Here is a 21,874-nt window from a genome sequence, read left to right on the forward strand (position 1 = left end):
CAATAAAAATGTAGATAGGATACTAATTTTATGATGTAAACAAATAGTGGTCCACTGGATCTACCCCGCAACTATTTATGCGTTAAAGCTTGGTAAATAATCAGTTTTCTTGTTTCATATTATATGCGAAATCAAGTAATGACCTAAATTATTTTAATTTATATATGTGGGAAACTGTAGATGGAAAGAGGTTAAACTGAAGGTTAGTGAAGACCACATCCCTAGAGGCAAGTTCTGGGAGCGTCTGTCTATCCGAGATGAAGTTCACTGCCTCATCATTTTTTTTTCCCTAATCATGAAATATGTTGAAGAGATCTTGGATGCTTTGATTTAGGGGCGTCTGTTATTAGCCAACGTAAAACACATTCTAATGTGGTTATGCTATACCTATAAGTATAAGAGTGAGTTTCATGAATGATAAGTTGTCAGTACTGGATGAACAGTTCAACAGTAGAGGGAATCCTCAAAGATTCAGATTTATTGGCTAAATATAACAAGTTATAAGTAGTTGTATCATTGCATGAATATCATTATTGAAGACAAAATATTACTTCAAATAAACATTGAGCTTTTTTACTGAGGTAATTCATAATCTGATCTATCTATATAATATGGACCACGTGGAGATGTGGGTAATGTTCCTGCCTTGGAACATCAACATGGAAGGGAGTACAGACGCTCCTCAACTTACGCGTTAGTTAGGTTCCGAACAGCTGAACGTAACGTGAAAATGAACATAAGTTGTTACTGTACTATACATCCATAAATTCTATTACCATATCTTATAAAACACCCCTAAATCATTAATTATAAACATAACATTGTAAAATAATAACATTAATTTCAAATAAATTAAATTCAAGCAACATAAATTGAGATGGTAGAGGAAGGGGAGGAGGAGGAGGAGGCAAGCCACATTCAGTCTGTCGTTTGTGCCATGTAAACAATGGACGCAGTGTCATGCGTAAGTATCGTTTGAACTACGGAGAGCGCGCTAAACTAAAATATTCACTTAAAAAAAAAAAAATTACAATTTTTTTTACAGCCAGTTCAAACGTAAAATCGAAAAAACGTAAAATGAATGAACGTAAGTAGAGGAGTGTCTATATAATCCCTGGTCAGAGCAGTACAAATATACTATTGTGACTTTCTGACCCCTGTCCATAACACTGGATATCAGAGGTGCGGTAGGTCAATGTTGCATGTAAATATGGTAGCACCTAATCAGTATGGTCATCCTGATTACACTTATTTCAGACTTCATTGACAATCACAGCCATTCCAACATACCTAAGAAACTTTACATGCACTTCTCACCTTACAATAAGCTTGTCCCCAGGCAGGCCATAGTGTTAACACCAAAACTATAAGAGAAGACAAGACATATACCAAGTTTTATTTTTTTCTCCGTATAAGGGAGGGAGCCAAGTCAAAAGGCAATACCCACTCCTACCCATGTCACTCCCACCCATTCCACTCCTATCCACCACCCTTTCCTCCCACTCATCTTAGCTCCTCATGGATGACAGGTCATTCCTGTATCCCATCCACTGTCGTGGGTCTGAAACAATGCAGCAAGACACAGCACATCCATACCAAGGCTGCTTCACATAATCAGTGACCCCCCTTCAGGCTGCATCAAAATACCATTCATACATAACCACTCCTTACTCCCCATCCTCTCCCTTGCATCACAATGTCTTCTATACACAGCCATTCTCCACTCATCCCTATCTTCTGCCTTCTCCCTCCCTTGCTCAACAGACATTCCCCTCTTGCTCAGTGTCCTTTTCACCCCATCTCTCCATCACCTCAGTTGTCCCCTCAAGTTTGTTCATCCACCTCTGCCTTCCACACCTTTTTTAATAATCTTTCATCACTCATTCTTTCCATGTGTCCAAACCATCCCAATACCCTTTCATCAGCCCTGTCTGTCATCTCCTTTTCCATCCCAGCTCTCCTCCTCACCTTCTCATTTCTTACTCTGTCCAACCTTGTAACCCCTATCATACCTCTCAGACATATCACCTCAGATACATTTAAAGTTTTCCCCTCTGCCTTTCTTAAATCACATGTTTCTGCCCCATACAGTGCCATTGGTACAATCACTCCTTATAGTCTCCTCTGTGCATCCATTCCCAATTTTTTTTGTTTTTTCATGACACTTTTTAATCCCCTAAGGCATTTACTTGCTTCTTTCAGTCTACAATTTACTTCCACTACCACTGCCCCATACAGTGCCATTGGTACAATCACTCCTTATAGTCTCCTCTGTGCATCCATTCCCAATTTTTTTTGTTTTTTCATGACACTTTTTAATCCCCTAAGGCATTTACTTGCTTCTTTCAGTCTACAATTTACTTCCACTGCCACTACTCCCTTTCCTGCCACATGCAACCCCAAATACCTAAAGCTGGCTACTTTCTCCAGCCTCTCTTCTTTAAAACTTACTTCCAGCTTGCTGCCATCCTCTCTTGTTGTACATCTCATCACCTTACATTTACCTACGTTTACCTTCAACTTTCTCCCATCGCATACTCTTCCAAACTCTGTCACTAACTCCCTTAATCCTTCCTTTGACCCTGCCACAAGTGCAGTGTTGTCAGCAACCAACAACTGGCTCCCCTTTCACTTTTCTTTATTGTCCTTAACCATCTTCATTCCCCTGCCCCTTATCCTCACCTTTTCCTTCCACACCAGCCCATCCATATACAGTAGAAGCCTGATTTAACGAACTAATTCAGCCAAGGTCCAGTCCACTAAATTGAATTTTCCGTTAAATTGAGCGAGTGAGCGTTGGTGTAACAGTGTTGCCAGAGTGGATTATAAAAATGATACGTACCTAAAAATTCCCTAGTGTACACACACACATACAGTATATATATTACAAAGGATTACAAAGGCGGAGCATGGCGACAGGAGACCTTTTGATCTATATCTAGGTCGGATGCGAAAAAAACAAATCATATTAATAATATAACAATAAATAAAAACTATAATAATGTAAATAACAAATAAAATACATAAATAAATGCATAGGTATAGTTAAATAATAAACAAACAGGTAAATAGTAAATAATAATAAATTGACATATAACTAATGATAAATGAAAATCAGACAGACAAATGATAACAAAACAAAAACAAATAATATAAGATAAATTATAATCATTACAGCATCTTAGGTATTTATCTAACTGATTCTTAAAGCTTCGAACTGAACTACATTGCACTACCTGTGAATTATAGGCAGCACAATCGTGAATTGCAAACGAACAGCAATGTGCAGTAATTTGTTGCAACGTGTGTGTGTGTGTGTGTCGTGTAACAATGATATGAGCTGTCTGTGAATTTCGCGGAATATTAGTCATAGCTTCGTGTTTGGTTCGATGTACATAATTCTAGTGATTAATAGGACTGGGCAGTTGGTTTTTGGATAGTGAGCGTTATTGTTGTGTTGTTGCAGAAAACGTAGTTCGTTGTTATAGAAGTGTTTTTCGTGGTGATTACTCTCGCGTACTGATTTTGAATTTTCCCATCAACTTACTGTTTCATTATTTTGTTTTCCTATTATACCGTCTATTTCTACTTGAATATATTTCTACTACAATTATACTTTATACATATACTGAATTATATATTATTGTATATATATAATAGTATATATATATATATATATATGATATATATATATATATATATATAGATATATATATATATATATATATATATATCTATATATATATATATAGATATATATATATATATATATATATATATATATATATATACCTCCAAAGTACTAAATTATAAAATTTTCCTTGACTCCACCACCACAATCTGGTAACATCTGGTAACATTGGACTCTGAGACACGCATGTGGCCAGTTGACGGAAAATGCTCAACTTAGCTTACCATTCCTGCTAAATTGAGCTATATCCGTAGACGCGCGTCTGGCCAGCTAGCAGAAAATGGTCAACTTAGCGGACCATTTCTGCTAAGTTGAGCATTTTCGTTATTGCTATTTGCAGTTCGCTAATTTGAGCTTCCACTAAATTGAGATTCGTTAAATCGGGCTTCTACTGTACACATTAAACAGCTATAGCAACATGACACATCCCTGTTGCAGTCCTGTCTTTACCTCAAACCACCTGCTCTCTCTATTTTCAATTCTAACACAGGCTCAACTACTCTCATAAAAACTCTCATAATCTAATAACTTAAATATAATGTGATTTTTAGCAATGACTATGTTAAAATGATGGAAAGTTTCAAGGATCCTGGTTTTATGTGAGTTCTGTCATATATACTCACCAGTAAATTGCATAAATAGTATGGTTACATGATATATAGTATCTTTTGGAGCCTAGTTTTTATGTAAGCACACTGTCAATTCTGTAAATAGAATAAAACAAATGCAGAATTACTTGATATATGAAATATTGTTAACAAATTGATTGGAGATGTTGTTAATATTTTATTATAATATAATTGCACATGGAGAATAATCCACTCATATGACACTGACATACTGTATATATGACCATGCACATTAAGAATTTTGAAGAAAGAATCATATCCAGCACGGCAGCTAAGGCACTAGTGACATGGCTTCTATACGTAAGCATTCAGAGATCCCCAGACACTGTGGATCTGTTCTGGTTGTATAGCAGGAGCTTCAAGCAGACTGTTTGAACAACTTCCTAATTTTAATAGAAGTAGTAGCATGATGTGAAAAGGGGAAAGAGTATTACAGAAAATTTTGAATGTAATAAAAAGATGTTTTGGAAGGGAATTAAAAGTAGAGAAGAAAAGGTAAAAGGTGCAGATGGAGAGATGATAATGGAAGAGAAGGCAGTGAGAGGAAGGTGGGCAAAGCATTTTAGGGAGTTGCTAAATGTGAAGGAGGATAGGGAGGGAAAGGTAGTTGCATCGGGAAGCGCTAAGACGGGTCATCCCTGCATCCTGTCCACTGCCCTGGGTCAGAAGCAGTGTCGCAAGACACAGCACATCCACAGCAAGGCCGCTTCATAAATTCAGCGACCCCCCCTCTCCATCCCCTCATGCTGGAAAGGAGAAGACGGGGAGAAATCCCTTCGGGCTGCGTCAAATTTTTTCCTCATACATACTTCCTCACCCCCATCCCCCACCCACTCCCCCTCATGCATCACAGCCTCATCTATACACAACCCTTCTCCATTCACCCCTATCTTCTGTCCTCTCCCATCCTTCCTCTACAGACATTCCTCTCTTTTGTAAAGCCCCTTTCACCCCATCCATCCATCTCATCCTAGGACGCCCCCTCATATTCACTCCTTCCACCTCCGGAGTGAATATGAGGGGGCTTTTATGAATCTGGAAAAGGCTTACGACAGAGTAGACAGGAAGGCACTGTGGGAGGTTATGCAGATGTATGGGATAGGAGGAAAGCTGTTAAGAGCAGTCAAGAGCTTTTACGATAGTAGAACTTGTGTTAGGATTAGAAATGGAGAGAGTGAATGGTTTGAGGTAAAGGTGGGACTTCGTCAAGGATGTTGTTATGTCGCCCTGGCTGTTCAATATATACATGAATGGGGTGGTGCGAGAGGTGAATGCAAGAGTGGTGGGTCAGGGGCTGGAGATGGTTAAAGAAAATGGAGAAAAGTGGGAGATAAGCCAATTGTTGTTTGATGACAACACTGCGCTTGTAGCAGGATGAGAGGAGGGATTGAGGAAGTTAGTAACAGTTTTAGGTGTGTAAAAGAAGGAAGCTGAAGATAAATGTGGGCAAAAGTAGGGTGATGAGATGTACAAGAGGAGAGAGTGACAGCAGGATGGAAGTGAGCATTAAGGGAGAGCAACTGGAGGAAGTGGATAGTTTAGATACTTGGGTGCGAATGTGGCAGGAAAGGGAGGAGTAGGGGTGGAGGTAGAATGTAGATTGAGAGAAGTGAGTAAATGCCTTGGTGGATAAAAAAGTGTATTGAGGAATAGACATCTGGGAATGGATGCTAAGAGTAGGTTATATGAAGGAGTGATTGTGCCAACAGCGCTATACAGGGCAGAAACATGGAACATAAGAGGGGAAAAGAGAAGGAGTTTGAATGTATTTGAGATGAAATGTCTGAGAAGAATGATAGGGGTTACTAGGCTAGATAGAGTGAGAAATGAGGTGGTGAGGAGGAGAACAGGTGTGGAAAGGGAGTTGGGGGATAAGGTTGATGAAAAAGTATTAGGATTGTTTGGACACATGAAAAGAATGAGTGAAGAAGACTAGTAAAAGAGGTGTAGAAGGCAGAGGTGGATGAACAAACTTGAGGGGACAACTGAGGAGATGGAGGGATGGGGTGAAAAGGACACTGAGCAAGAGGGGAATGTCTGTTGAGCAAGGGAGGGAGAAGGCAGAAGTGAATATGAGGGGGCATCCTGGGATGAGATAGATGGATGGGGTAAAAAGGGGCATTACAAAAGAGAGGAATGTCTGTTGAGGAAGGACGGGAGAGGACAGAAGATAGGGGTGAATGGAGAAGGGTTGTGTATGGATGATGTTGTGATGCATGAGGGGGAGTGGGTGGGGGATGGGAGGTGAGGAAGTATGTATGAGAAATACTTTGACGCAGCCCAAAGGGATTTCTCCCCATCTTCTCCTTTTCTGCATGAGGGGACAGAGGGAGGGGGGGGGGGTTGCCGAATTAATGAAGCGGCCTTGCTGTGGATGTGCTGTTTCTTGCGACACTGCTTCTGACCCAGGGCAGTGGACAGGATGCAGGGATGACCTGTCATCCTGGAGGTGCCAAGATGAGAGGGAGGGAGGAGGGTGGAGGGGAGTGGAATATGTAGAGGATGGAATGGGTGAGAGTGGTTTCTATGCCTTTTTCTTTTTGGCTACCCTCCATGTAAGGGGAAAAAAACCCTTGGTATATATATGTATGATGTAGTAGCATGAATTGAGACCTGGGAGTCTAGCCAAGGTATATGGAACAGGGATCATCATCTATGTCCAAGGAACTTTTCAGCAACAACAACAAAAGGTGACTGATGATCTTGAGTGGTAAGGTCATTGCTTATAGACCAGGAGTGTATATGAGAGCTTGCTAGGTATAAACACCAGGCCTAAAGGAGAGGGATGTGCATGGTTGTTCTTTGTCATTATACTTGACCCCTGTACCTGGGTCAAAAGATTGATCTGTTTGTTGGTGTAGTAACTGATATGAATTATATTCTACTAACAGCAGGTAATGGCGCATGGAGGAGCGGAAAGTGGACTGGATCCTGCCCAGCTAGAGGCAAGACTTCGAGCAGGAATAGAAGCAGACAGGCGCCACTCTGCTGAGAATTCCACAAAGTTGCGGGCCATTCATTCAGCTGCTAATTATGATGAATTTCGTCAGCTTGTAATGGGTATATATGTATATATTTATTATTGACGCCTTTTTCTTTTTTCATTTCATATTCTTTATTTTGTAAGGTAATGCTGTTTATATATATTGATAGTATATGTGTGATATTGGATAAGAGAAAATTGTATGATGCAAGATTATTATAAGATATTCTCATGGTTCATTTTTTGTAATTGCTCTAGGAACTCATTTGAAACCAATTGACAAAGGTGATAAGTCAAAGATGCGTCCTTCAATTTGGAATTCCCTAGCATCATCAGCATCACGAAAGAGCACAAAAATTCAGCCACCAGATACTGAAAACTCTGTATATCCAATGGACATACATTATGTAAGTAACGTAAGATGTTGTTGTGTATTGATTGATTGATGATCCAGTTTAATGTTGCAAACTCATCCTATCTGGAGGCTAAAATAGTGTCCCTTACAAAGAACTTTGTAGTGTGGAATTCAGTGAACCATGCATTTGGTAGGTGCCCTTAACCTTTCTTTTGCTTATTTGTGTAATGTTTCTGGGCAGGTGATCTGATTGCAGATCATCCAATCTGACTTAGCACATAAAAAGTTGAGCAAAGAGGATATAAAATGCTAAAACAACTCCCAAACTTAGATATATTAAACTTTAGCAACGACTTTACAAGCAACCCCCTCAATGTAACCAATGTACCCAACAAGTAATGTCCCCTGACATAATAATGGGCTCTTCATCCTAACAAACACAAACAATCAAGGAAACCATACATGTCCTCCCCACAGACCACTTCTCAATAAAAGTGAATGTAGAACTAGAAGGAAAAATCAACCTACACACAAAATAATACTCATATGTTACAAAAAAGCATGCTTTTATTGATTAGTTTAACATCATAAACTCCCCCCATCAGGAGGCTAGGACAGTGCCCCTTACAGAGGACTTTGTATCATGGAATTTAATGAACCATTCCCTTAGTTCAACTCACTGGTGGCAGGGTCTGAACCATCATCACCTTGACCTTCTCCACAAGTAATGATGCCCTGACTTACTCAGCCAACGATCATCCAAAAAACAAATTGGCAGCCAACAATCATCCAAAAAACAAATTGGCAATAATAGGAACACAGTTCTATGCTACAGCCCATTCACTCATCCCATTGCATTACACAGGCCTATTATTTTTATGTGCTGCTCTGAGGGGAGAATTTTGGTTTCTGTGTCAATGTTCTATCAGGGTGGTTTTAGTTTATCCAATTATTATTCTTAATGCTTGATTTTGTGTAGATAGCAGGGTGTCTGTTTTCTTGACTGTAGGGAGCCGTAGTGGCATAGTTGAATGTATTTATTTACCTAGTTGTATTTTACGGGATGAGAACTATGCTCGTGGTGACCCGTTTTCGTATCTCTCCACATCCAGTTTGTTCTTAAAATTGTGGATGGTTCTGGCATTCAATGTTTCATCGATCACTCTATGTGGGAAGCTTTTTTTTTTTTTTCAGGTCTCTTCTGTAACTGTCTTTCTTTAGCTTCTTTTCGTGTCCTCTTGTTTCTCTTCTGTCCCACTTTAGCAAGTCATCTCTATCGAGAACTTCCATCCCCTTCATAATTCTGAAAATGGTCAACAAATTACCTCTTTCCCTTCTCTGTTCTAGTGTTGACAACTGTAATTTCTCCAGTCTTTGTTCATATGTCAGATTTGACAGTGGGGGTGCCATTTTTGTCGCTGCTCTTTGGATTCATTCTAATTTTCTTATGTTCTTTTTTGTGCTAGGTGCCCACATTGATACAGCATATTCTAATTTCGGTCTTATCATTGTAACAATTATTTTTTTAACCCATCTCCTCATCTATGTAGTCAAAGGCCACTTTCATTGATCTTAATAAGTTGTCTCTCCAAATAATTTATTTACATGTTTGTCAGGTGTCAAGTCACTTGAGATGATTACTCCTAGGTCCCTCTCTGAGTTTACTTTTTTGACTTCTTTGTTTCCAATTTTATATTGTCCCAAAACTCTATTTTAACTTTTTCCAAATCCCATTAATGTTGAAGTTCATCTCATATCTCCGACTCCATTACCACATTTTATCCAGGTCATCTTGCAGCGATCTACAATCTTCTTTTGTTCTTACTCTCTTTAGTAATTTGGCATCGTCAGCAAAAAAAGTTCATATAACAATTTACTCCCTCATCCATATCATTTATGTATATGGCAAACCAAAGGAGCCAAAACAGAGCCTTGTGGGATGCCACTTTTCACATCTTCCCACTTCAAATTTTTGTCTCTAAGTACCACTCTCATTTTTCTCCCAGTTAAGAAATCCGTCACCCATTCCAACAGTTTGCCTTGAATTCCTCCTATTTCTTCAGTTTTACTTAATAATCTTTTGTGTGGTACTTTGTCAAATACATACATACATACATATACCAAGGCTTTTTCCCCCTTACAAGGGAGGTAGCCAAAAAGGAAAAGGCATAATATCATTCCCACCCATTACATCCCTGTGAGGAGAAGAACGGGGGTGGAAAGGGAGTTGGGAGATAGGGTTGATGAAAGAGTATTAGGATGGTTTGGACACATGGAAAGAATGAGTGAAGAAAGACTAGTAAAAGAGGTATGGAAGGCAGGTGTGGAGGGAGTGAACATGAGGGGACGTCCTAGGATGAGATGGATTGATGGGGTGAAGGGGGCTTTGGGGAAGAGGGGAATGTCTGTTGAGGAAGGACGTGAGAGGACAGAAGACATGGGTGAATGGAGAACGGTTGTATATGGATGATGTTGTGATGCATGAGGTGGAATGGGTGGGGGATGGGGGGTGAAGTAGTATGTGTGAGCAAAATTTGACGCAGCCCAAAGGGATTTCTCCCCGTCTTCTCCTTTTCTGCATGGGGGGACGGAGAGGGGGGGTCGCCGATTTAATGAAGTGGCCTTGCTGTGGATGTGCTGTGTCTTGCGACACTGCTTCTGACCCAGGGCAGTGGACAAGGTGCAGGGATGACCCGTCATCCGGGAGGTGCTAAGATAAGAGGGAGAGTGGAGGGATATGGAATGGGGGTGGGAATGGTTTTATGCCTTTTTATTTATTTTTTTTTTTTTTTGCTACCTCCCTTTCTATCTTTTTTGAATTTTTTCCAGGCTTTGTCTCTCCACGCTTTAGCCTCACTACACCTTTTGTTTTTGTGGTTCTCATGAATTGTTTGTATACTGTGTATTTCTTTTAAAATTAGCCAACACTTAGCAGTTGCTCACCTCCTCCTCCTTCCCCTCCTTCTACTCTTCCTCAACCTCCTCATCCACCTCCTCCTCACACTTCTCTTTCTCCTGCTTCTCTTCCTACCAGCCAGTGACATAGAAACAGTTCCACATAAATACAATAAAAAGAGTCCAGCATTTCTTATTAGAGATCTCTGGGAGCTCTGTAAGTTTCCAGTCAGTGAAACTGAAGGCAACATTCATTATTTCTATTGTTATTAATATTCAAAACTTGTTGAATAATCATGGTTACTTTCAGTTTCTGCAGAGTATATGTAGGGAGTGTAAGTGGAAGGTTATCAGGAGTGAAGAGAGGGCGAGGGAGGGAAGGGGTGGCTATTCTAGTGAGTGTAGGGATAGGTAAACGTGTAGTGGAGTGGAAGGAGGTTTCCTCAAGGATAATGTGGATGAAGGTGAAACTGGGAAAGGAGATGTTGGTCTTTGTAAGTGCATATGGGCCTGGCAGTGAGAAGAATGTAGAAGAAAGGGAGGCCTTTTGGATAGATTTAAATGAGTGCATAGAGGATTTAGGGAGAAATGTCAATGTAATAGTACTGGGAGACCTTAATGCTAGGGTAGGAAATGGTCCAATTGATGGAGTGGTTGGGAAATGTGGAGTTCCAGGAAAGAATCGTAGTGGAGAGTTGATGGTGGAAATGTGTCTAGAAAGAGAGTTGATGATAGCAAATACAGTGTTTCTGAAGAAAGTCAAGCATAAGTACACAAGGGAGAGGGTGGTGGATGGAAGGGTGGTAGATAGAGCGTTAATGGATTACAAAGGATTACAAAGGCAGAGCATGCCGACAGGGGACCTTTTGATCCATATCTAGGTCGGATGCGAAAAAGAAATCATATTAATAATAAGATAATAAATAAAAACTATGATAATGTAAATAACAAATAAAATACATAAATAAATGCATATGTATAGTTAAATGATAAACAAACAGGTAAATAGTAAATAATAATAAATTGACATATAACTAATAATAAATGAAAATTAGACAGACAAATGATAACAAAACAAAAACAAATAATATAAGATAAATTATAATCATTACAGCATCTTAGGTATTTATCTAAATGATTCTTAAAGCTTCGAACTGAACTATATTGCACTACCTGTGCAGGAAGTTTATTCCATTCATTAACTACACGGTTGGCAAAGTTGTTTCTACCTACTTCCAAATTGAATCTATTTCCGGACAGTTTGAGACCATTGTTTCTTGTCTGATTCTCATTCAATGTAAAAATTTTGTCACTTTTGATGTTGTCAATTCCCTTTAGAATTTTAAAGACCTGTATCAAGTCACCTCTGAGTCTACGCTTTTTTAGGGAAAACAGATTCATGTGTTTTAGTCGATTTTTGTATGATTTATTTTTTATATTTGGAATCGGTTGTGTGGCTCGCCGTTGTACTTTTTCCAGTCTGTCAATGTCTTTAATGAGGTTCGGTGGCCATACGGAAACAGCATATTCCAAATGTGGACGAACTGGAGTTTGGGAGGGAGGTGCTAAGATAAGAAGGAGGGTGGAGGGGTGTGGAGTATATTCAGGGATGGAATGGGTGGGAATGATTTTATGCCTTTTCCTTTTTGGCTACCTCCCTTGTAAGGGGGAAAAAGCCTTGGTATATGTATGTATGTATATGTAGTTTTTATACATATGATTTTGTATGTATGTATGTGTGCATACACTAATGGCCTTTTCCCCCTTGTAAGGGGTGGCTGATTCAGTGCATGCCTAGGGTCTTTAGTGGAGGAAAGATACAGAATAGGGGGATCTTCCTTAAATTTTTACACATTTGAATTACTTAATGCTCAACATTCTTCCTTTGTATTTCAAATAAATGTTTAATTCATGACTTGTACGTGTACCCACAGGACTTGAATAATCCGCCCACTACAACTGATGGGTTGGTGCACCTGTGGGAAAACATTGATCTTGCTGAAAGACTCGACCTTGTGAGAGCCCTGAATGCTCAAGCTCTTGAGAGACTGGCAAGTGGTCTTGTGGCAGGTGGACTTCTAGGGGATGTCATAACAACTCTGCTGGCTTTCACACCCACTGTGTCAGATGTTGTCATGGTTGTAGGGGTCTTGCAAGCTCTTACTCAAGCTAAGAGGTATTAGTAAAAAGCATACTATTGTGTGACATTTGTGACATCAAATTTTTATTTGCTGATTTTCTTATTTTTATTTGTTGATTGATGTATTTATTATTATTGTCATTGTTATTGGTGGTGGTGGTTATCTACAGTACCTTTCCCTGTAAAGATGGTTGCCAAGCTACCATTACTGAGAGATTATCATGTTCCTTCTCTTAAAATATGTAAATGTGTGGGTCTCCTGCAAAAGGCCAGTTGATTCTTTAACCCCAGTATATTTTGTTTTTCAGATTTAGTCTAAGTGTGCAGCTTGTTTCTGGAGAAGAGAGGTGGGCATGGGGAAGACTTCTAGAAAAGTTGCAACTAGCTCTGTCAGACCGACCACAAGACTTGGCAGAACTTAATGTGACAGAGTGGACTATTGAACAGCTCAAGCTTAAATTCAATCTTTGAATGCTTGATAAACCCTGCAAAGTAGTTTCTCATTAGAAACCTGCATATGCCTGAATCATGTGTGTAGTGGTAGGAATTTGCAACTATTTAACACTTACATTCTGATGATTGAAAAAGGAATTCAGCTTCTTGTGCCAAGGCACCTTAGATAGAGTGCAAAATTGAATAGCTTTTTGGTTTTGGTGATCAAAATTGTTCACAATTTAATTTAGTTTTCTGTTTACTTTTCATCTCTAGCATAGACAATAATTCTTGTGAAATATGTTTTAACTTGCACCATTATTGATACAGTGGAGTAATATGTATTTTTCTGAGAAACTAGATATTCTGAAATAGTATATTTTGTCAAAGAATTTTTCTATATTGTTTGACTTTACAAACTGTTTTTAGTGTCCTTTATGGTATGATTTGCACCATTATTTTCTGTAACTTTTATGTATATTTTTCTAAATAGACATTGATAAGTTCTGTTTAGTTAGGAGTTTAAAAACTTCTACTTGTGTCTGTTTACTATGATGAACATGCAAAGACTTAACCAATGGAATCAATTTCACTTTAATGTTAATGTACATTAACCTCATTCCCATCTAAATTATTTTACCTTATAAGTAGGTATTTTGACACTCAGATCATCCAGATCATGAAGCATCAGCTTGTATCTTACCCACTTTCAGCGGAAATGTAATTGCATTAATTGTATGCATATAACAGCTATATGTTTATGGTGCTCAGGCATTTTGTGGCTAACCTTTTTTTTTTTTTTTTTTTCTTCTTCTTTACAAAAGAAATATATTTTTCCTATTCATTGCTGATTATATGTTATATTGCTTTTATATCACCTTTTCCAGCTTCCAGCATACATTTAATGATCACATATTTATTTGTATGAGCATAGACTGTTTGCTTGCTTAGGAGAGTGGTATTGGAAAAGATAAACATTTACATTCACATATGTGACTGGAATTATTTGTACATATTTCATGTGTTGACTAAGAAACCCTCTGGTCTTGCACAGTATTTGATAATCAGGGACAAGCAAAGCACTGCTCAAAGAGGCTTTTGATATGTAACTTAGAGTACTTTATACCTATGAAATTGTCATCTTTAAAAGTTAATCAGTCTTGGAATTTTCATGCCTGTCTTTTGCTACAAGTAGATTAACTTGTAGTACAGTACCAGCACAATTAACATTCCTAAGGGAATAGCTTTCACAGTGTGTTATATGCATATAGAAAATGTAGATACAGTACTTGAAATTCCCACTGCGTCCTTACAGCTGCCTTTTGTTTGACTTTATGTATTCCATAAATCTAACTTTCATGATTTAAAAGAAAATTTCTAAGGTTATGTGTTCCAAAGTAGATGTTTTAAGTGGAAATGACCCACCAGGAATATGTTGCTACTGTGAAATTACCTTTTTGAATATAAGTGCTCCTGGGCTGTGGATGGACAGACCCAAATATTCCCATCAGGATTTGGTTGGCAGGACAAAGTTTTGCGGTTCGTGTTCAGAATCGAGTGATTCAGTGAAAGTAATAAAGAAAATCTTCATTAGGATAGTAAGACTGATACCAATTGTCTAAAATATCAGGGGACATAGATGACTATTTAAGTTGTGAAGTCATATGCATAGAAATATTTGAAATTACACATTCATGTAAAATGCGTGCTCATCAGATTTAGCTCATGCAATGTCATTATTTGGTCTAGTATCAGGAGTGAATGCTCATTATATAAACATATATTTTTGACTACTCCTAGGTCATGTTTGCAAATTTTATGTATGGCTTCGTGTATGGAGAAGAGTTTGGTTAGCTGAGTGTGCATGTTTGGAGGCTAGGTAAGATACAAGGGGCAGGTTGTTTGCTTAATATAACTTTTGTGACCAGTGTACTTCATTTTGAGGTGATTTACACTCATGTATGGTTCAGAAATGGGCATTATGCTTGTGTATGATGTAATTGGTATGCATTTGCAAATGAATGTGTATTTGTATAACATTTGGAACTGGTATTTTTGTTGGTTTTGTTTAGGATTAATGCTTGCGTCAGATAGGTGGTGATGTCAGACTTCTAATGTTAGGCAGGAACATCATTATCTGCATGAAAATGAAGAAATGAATTTATTTGTATATTCATGTATTTATTTTTTATATTATTATTATTATTTTATTATTCTTATTTTTTTTTTTTTTTTTTTTATGTATTTATTTATTTTATTCTTTATTTATTTATTTATTTATTTATTTGTCTTTCCACTAAGGACCAATGGTGGGTACCTGTTAGTGGTGGTCCTGTAGAATAGATATCAAAGAGAACTGTCACTCTGCCACCCTTCTTCAAAACATGTCGACACCCTCAACTTGGTTTGGTACCCTGGGGGCTGACACTTAGTCTAAGGGTCTGAGGCACTTTGCCAGCCACTGTGAGGCTGCAGGTTTCTAGTCAATGAAACTTGAGGAAACAGTTATTATTAAACTTGAGGAAACAGTTATTAATATTCTATTTATTTATTTATTTAATTATTTATTTATTTATAAAGTGAAAGAATGTCATGAACTGATTAGTTTTAACCCATTAATACTGACTAGAAGTATTCCTGTCTGCCAAATAAAATCTCTTGCCAGTTGCCAGACTAAGACATGGTGGCTCAGGACAAAGTAAAAGGTTATTTGGCACAATTATAGTACTTTGACAGTATGGAGGGTTTCCTCAGCTAAATAAAATCTTTCAGCGTTAGTCCAAATAAAGTATATGTAATCATAGTAAAAGTGTGCCTGCTGGTCACTTCCATGTTTTATAGTAGTTAATATCACATAATTTTATTCAGTGAAGGAGATACCTTGGGACCTTTTATTTATTTATTTATTACTTTTGTACACTATCAAGTTAACTTACCTACAAAATGAAGTGGTTAGGCACAAAAGAGGAACATTCTCTCCCCTTCAACCCCTTCCAACATAAATTACATGAAGTGTGCCTCATTTCATTCTCGGTAAATCTCTTATTTCATCCCTGGTGCACTTCTGTCATGAAACAAGTCATTGCCTTACTGTATACATTCCTCTCTACCTCTCTGTCACCTATTTATATTTATAGTTATTTCATGTCTCGGTCATGAGATTTTATGGTCTCATTTACCCCGTTCACCCACTTTCCCCTCCCCCTCATTTGCAGCACAACCCCATGCACCACTCCAAGGATATCTACTGTCATCCATTCTCATAACATGACCATACCATCTCTAATTGTTCTGTTCTACATTTTACCAATCCTATCTGTACCCCAGTCATAACTTGTATCATTCCTTATTTTGTTTTATTTCGTAACTCTATACATAACCCTCTAGCACCTCATTTCCATTGCCTCCATACAACTTATCTTTTGCATGTATCACCCAGGACTTGCTCCTATGCATAACAATGAGTACCACTTGCTTTATGAATTCATTCTATTGCTTCCATTGATATCCTTTTATTTTACTCAGGACACCTCCCATCTGTTCCTTCACCCTCATTCTGTTGCCAGTCTGTTCCCCTAGTCTTCCACTTTCATGTATATTCATTCCCAAATATCAATAACTTTTTACTTGTGGGAATATGCTGTCTTGAATTATTTGAGATGGTATGGGTGGTTCTCTGTTTATGAATGGGTCATATCAGGAAAGTGGCTTGTAAATAGAAATGACCCAGCTGCTTTGAGTAAAGTACCACGTAGCATTTGGCTGCTTATTTTGGTGACAGCTGACCGATCTTAATGCATAAAAGAATAAATCTGAACATTATCAGTATTTTTTTAATTATTTTAAATGTTGACAATAATAATGTGTTCCCTAGTTCTGCACAAACTTGCAGATGTTATGTTCAGTCTTCCCCATTGAGTCTAATAATTACATAATGACATTAACACTGAGTTCTTGGTCTTATATCATTTATCTAGATGATTACAAAACACATTAAGTAGTTATTGAAAATATTTTCAGTAGTGTCATTAAACTAGAAGAATAAAAAATTTCTTTCCATGGTATTTCAGCATAAAGTAAGAATTGAGAAACATCTCTTTGGATGTTGGAACTTAACCTCATAGTAACCAGTGGTGCTGCACTGTCAATTCATGATTATGTGAACAACTGCTCACTGTGTGTAGTAGTTTGAAAGTGTTCATTCAAATATGGGGCTTCATGAATCAAGATATTGATGTGCAAAATGGAGTATTAATTTACCAAAAAAATGCAAATCAAGCATTCATGAATAGAGAACTACCTGTATATGAATCATCTTATCCAACCCAAGTGCTTTCCCAAGTCACTGAAATCAGCTAGGAGTAATTTCGGTAAAAGTTCAAGTGGCCACCAGTCATCATTAATGAGTTTTTGTTTAATTCCCCAAATGTTATTGAGTTATAATACTGGAACAACTGAGGAAACCAACCCCCTTCATGGATTCCCACCAATGGTCCTGCACTCCAGATATGTTGTGCATTAATTATCATTCAGTAAGTCAAAGGGCAAAACACTACAGTGTAAATTAATAACATGGTGAATTTTTTAGTACAAAGGTTAAAATACATGTACAGCATACAGTTGAACCTTGTTATGATGGACTACTTGGGAGGAAAAACTGTAGTTTTAATAATTGGTTGTTGTGCCACACATTTTGAATAATGCAAGAACCTAATTATAAACAGTGGTGGGATTCAGCCAGTTCTTACTGGTTCATACAAGCCTGTTCTTGGAATTTCATGAGCACCACAAACTTGTTATTAGAAATTGGCTTATATAAGCTATAATACAGCCTAAGTGATACTGGCATGCTGCTGGTCTAGTGAGAGAACCTGTTGTTAAAGATTTTGAATCCCACCTTATTTCTGAAAGGAGTGCTCAGCATCCATACTTTTTAAAGTGAGAAAGGACAAATGATAAATACCTGCATGTGATGGTCCTATGAGATGGACATCAAATAGAATAATCTCCCTTGTGCCCATCTTTGGAACCCATCAGTACACTCCCCTCCATGTGTAGATGCCACCCTGAGGGGCTGACACAAGGGTACCCTGACCAGCCCAATATATATGTATGTATATATACACATGCAAAAACTATACAAGAATTTAAGAACAAACTAGATGCTGAAAGATACAAAGATGGGTCACTATGAGCATGGCTCCCTTCCCATATAATACAACTAGGTAAGATATGCACGCACATATATATATATATGTATGTATTTTTCTCTCTATCCACTTTGCATTTGCTCCACCTTTTAACATAAGTAGAGCTGGCAACTGGCAACTTCTCTTGTACTACTACTATAAGGCAGTGACATAGAAGCATTCCTACAATGATACAAAAGACAACAGTCCAATGTCTCTTCCCAAAGATCTTCAGGAGGGCCCAAGGACCATTGATGGCCACTGTGAGGCCCTGAGTTTCCAATCAGTTAAACCTGAAGCAGTATTTATTATTATAACTAAGCTGAGATCACATTAGTCAATGAAGCTTCTGGCCTGACCCATTACTGGTAGGTTTGAGGCCAGCCTAGACTTGTTCACTTGTATGGAATGGTTACATTGGAGTGTTGTAATGAAAGCATGATCAGTTAAGATGATGGTTAGACCTATGACATTGGCCTTTGCAACCTGTTTAAAAACCTGCAAAGGTGGTCTTGGGTGAGTAGGAAACCCATGAATTCAATGAGAAATTAGTTGAAACTAGTGCTCTAGTAGCCCACCAAAATACTGTATATTTATAACATGTTAAAATGAAATTATAATTTTATGTTCTGAATTCTTATCAGTGTGTCTTTAGTAAATGCATGTTACTCAATAACTTCTGTTAAGTGTTGTCATGTCCAGGACAAGATGACCACATCTGTATGGTGGAAAAATCTTCAGCCCTACTGTCCATTAATTTTATCCATGAACATAGAAGCTGTCCTCAGTACAGTGCAACAGGTTGCAGCTAACTGAAGAGCATCAGTGGAAGAAACAGGTTCAGTTTGCCAGTATAGTGCATAGACTTAAGATGATTGGACAAAAGTGTTGTGGACTGATAAAGCCATCTTTTATGGTATCAATATAAAAGGTATGAAGGTGTGGTGGGCAAGGGGCTAGGAACTGTGTAATTCCAAGTACACAGCCAGAACAGTCAAGCAATGGAGGACTTGTTGATTTAGTCATTCTTAAGGGCCAGACAGTTGCCAAAGGTGTCTGTATAAAGCTTATTAGATTAAATTTTGGCTGACTTGCCAGTACTGGAATTGAAGTTTTACAGTATGATGGGGCCCCTTACTACACAGCAAAGGCAAAGAAAATTTGGTTAGAAAATAGTGTAATAAACCCCAATAGCGGATCTTTCCTGAAAAAAACCTGTGGGCAGTTGTGAAGGAAGGTAAAACTGAGGAACTAAGGCACCCCTGTGATTGGAAAGCTCAAGGCTTTGCATCAGTTGTGAGCTGACATCCTCAAAAAGCTTGAAAAAGTGAAGAAGAGGAATAGCTTTACCATTAGCAAATAATCACTTTTGGGTAAGTGTTCAGATAAATTTTCATAGACTTATGTTAAATAATTTATGTATTGTTTATGAATATGCATTGTGCTACAGATGGGATGGTTGAGTTCTTGACATTAATTGCACCAATCATTTATGTGTTACTTCAGATATAAAAACTACCATAGATTCAATAGTATCCACCAAGGCAGAGTTGCCCAAAATGTATTAGTACATACATACATACATATACCAAGGCTTTTTCCCCCTTACAAGGGAGGTAGCCATCAACTGGATGGATGGACAGAATACTTAGGTATTCATAGAACCAATGGGTGTAAAACCATTACTAATGCAGGGTCTAGTTGTGTCAGTGACTAATGTGATCATGGCTTTTTGTGTGGTGTGGATGAATTACATAGTCGACATGAAGAACTAAAATGTCATTTTCGTATGAACTATACTACATGCATTATTTCACTTGAAAAGAAAAACTTAAATCACTGTATGTACTCTATAATCATGTTTTGGCACATATTAAAGTAGTTTATCATATAGTCATATGTGCCACACCAAATATTTTACTTTCCATCCTGCCTGTCTCTCTGTCTTTAATTTTTTTTATTTAAACACTACAAATATTTAGGTCATGATATAGGTCACACTTCATATATATATATATATATATATATATATATATATATATATATATACATATATATATATATATATATATATATATATATATATATATATATATATACACATACACATATGCATATGAGAGATTTCAAACTATACAAACCATGATGCAGGTCACAATTTATTTCTTAGTATTGATTTTCAGGCCAAAAGTCATAGTATTATTGCCACCTAATATAGACGTAAGACATATATCTTCCCTTCCTATTTCTTCTTCTTCTTCCTCTCTCTCTCTCTCTCTCTCTCTCTGTGCCTCTCTCTGCATAATTTTCTACAAGAGATGGGACTCCTGTCCAAGTTATGATTTTCCCATACTCTGTACACCTGATATGTTACAAATGAAAGTGGCTTGGGAAATTGTGTCTTTATCTGGAGAATATACCTTGCAAATGACTAATTTGGAAATTTGAGTAAATTAGAGGACTTGGGAAGCCTTTTGGAATGGATGGGAGACTTCTGGGTTGATGTATGAGAACAATAGTTAAGGATAAGCTGTCCAGATGGAATGATCAAACTAGCCAAATCTCACAAGGTACAGCACTACCTTTAATATCCTTGATTTGAATAAATAACATTATAGAAGAAATGACAAGCTGCACTAACATGTTTGCAAAGTATGCAAGATCATGAAAATAAATAAAGAGGAGGAATACTGCAGACCGATATAAAAAGACCTAGACCTATGACTGGTGCTGTGGTAAATAGACTTCCATGCCAAAAAAGTTCAAAATATTGGAAATGGGCAAAAGTATAGAGACCATTAATGATTTTTGCAGTGGAAAGATGATGAAAGAATCTCTGAGAGTGTGATGCCTTTCAGATGAGAATATTCAACAGTGGGATGGTCCCTGTGTAAAACAAAGGATATAAGATCAGGAGTATACAACAAATAGCAACTAAATTGATCCCCACCCTAACAGAGAAGACATATTAGTAAATATTTGAAGTATTGGGTCTGTCATCATTAAAGGTGGTGTTGAGATCAGTGCAAGGAGTGGATAAAACTGACAGAGAAGATTATCTTGGTTTAGGATGAGAAAGTACCACAAGGTCTTAGGAAATGAATAAGAAAAAAAAAATACTTATCTAAAGGATATCAAGAAACAAAGTTTTTCATTTGCCTTCTCAATCAATCCATTGCCCATGGTCTCTCCTGCAGAAAACCTGCAGCCTTTGGGTAACCAGCAGCAGCCTCTAGGCTGGTCCACAAGTCACTCAGGGAAGATATATTGTGTTGTTGTCTGAGGGTTGTTAGTGTGGGGTATTGTAGTATGAAGTGTTCTTTGTCCTGTGTGTGGTGGTTGTATATGGGGCAGTTTGAATCTTTGGCCAGGCTTATTTTGTGTTGGTACTGTTTTAATGGTGGATGATGTCCTGAGTGCACACATGCTAGTGTAGTTTTTTTTTTTTATCAGATGTGGGAGTGTTTTTTCTCTCTCTCTCTCTCTCTCTCCCTCTCTCTTTCATGGGGCCTTTGTCTTGGGGTTGTTGTTGGAGTACTGAGTTTGGTGGTCTGTCTTGA

At 37.8% G+C, this 21,874-nt stretch overlaps 1 protein-coding gene across 1 annotated transcript; it reads left to right on the forward strand.

The window, feature by feature from the left end:
* Positions 1–18: 18 nt before the first annotated feature.
* LOC143024779 (dynein axonemal assembly factor 19) lies at positions 19–20,330 on the forward strand. Its single transcript, XM_076183940.1, has 5 exons — positions 19–92; positions 7,212–7,380; positions 7,562–7,710; positions 12,488–12,729; positions 13,002–20,330. Exons 2-5 carry the CDS (start codon positions 7,218–7,220, stop codon positions 13,162–13,164), a joined length of 717 nt encoding a protein of 238 aa, XP_076040055.1. The 5' UTR covers positions 19–92; positions 7,212–7,217; the 3' UTR covers positions 13,165–20,330.
* The last annotated feature ends 1,544 nt before the right edge of the window (positions 20,331–21,874 follow it).

The sequence above is a fragment of the Oratosquilla oratoria genome, chromosome 4 (assembly GCF_046742065.1).
Source record: "Oratosquilla oratoria isolate Oo_2021 chromosome 4, ASM4674206v1, whole genome shotgun sequence".
Lineage (NCBI taxonomy): Eukaryota > Metazoa > Arthropoda > Malacostraca > Stomatopoda > Squillidae > Oratosquilla > Oratosquilla oratoria.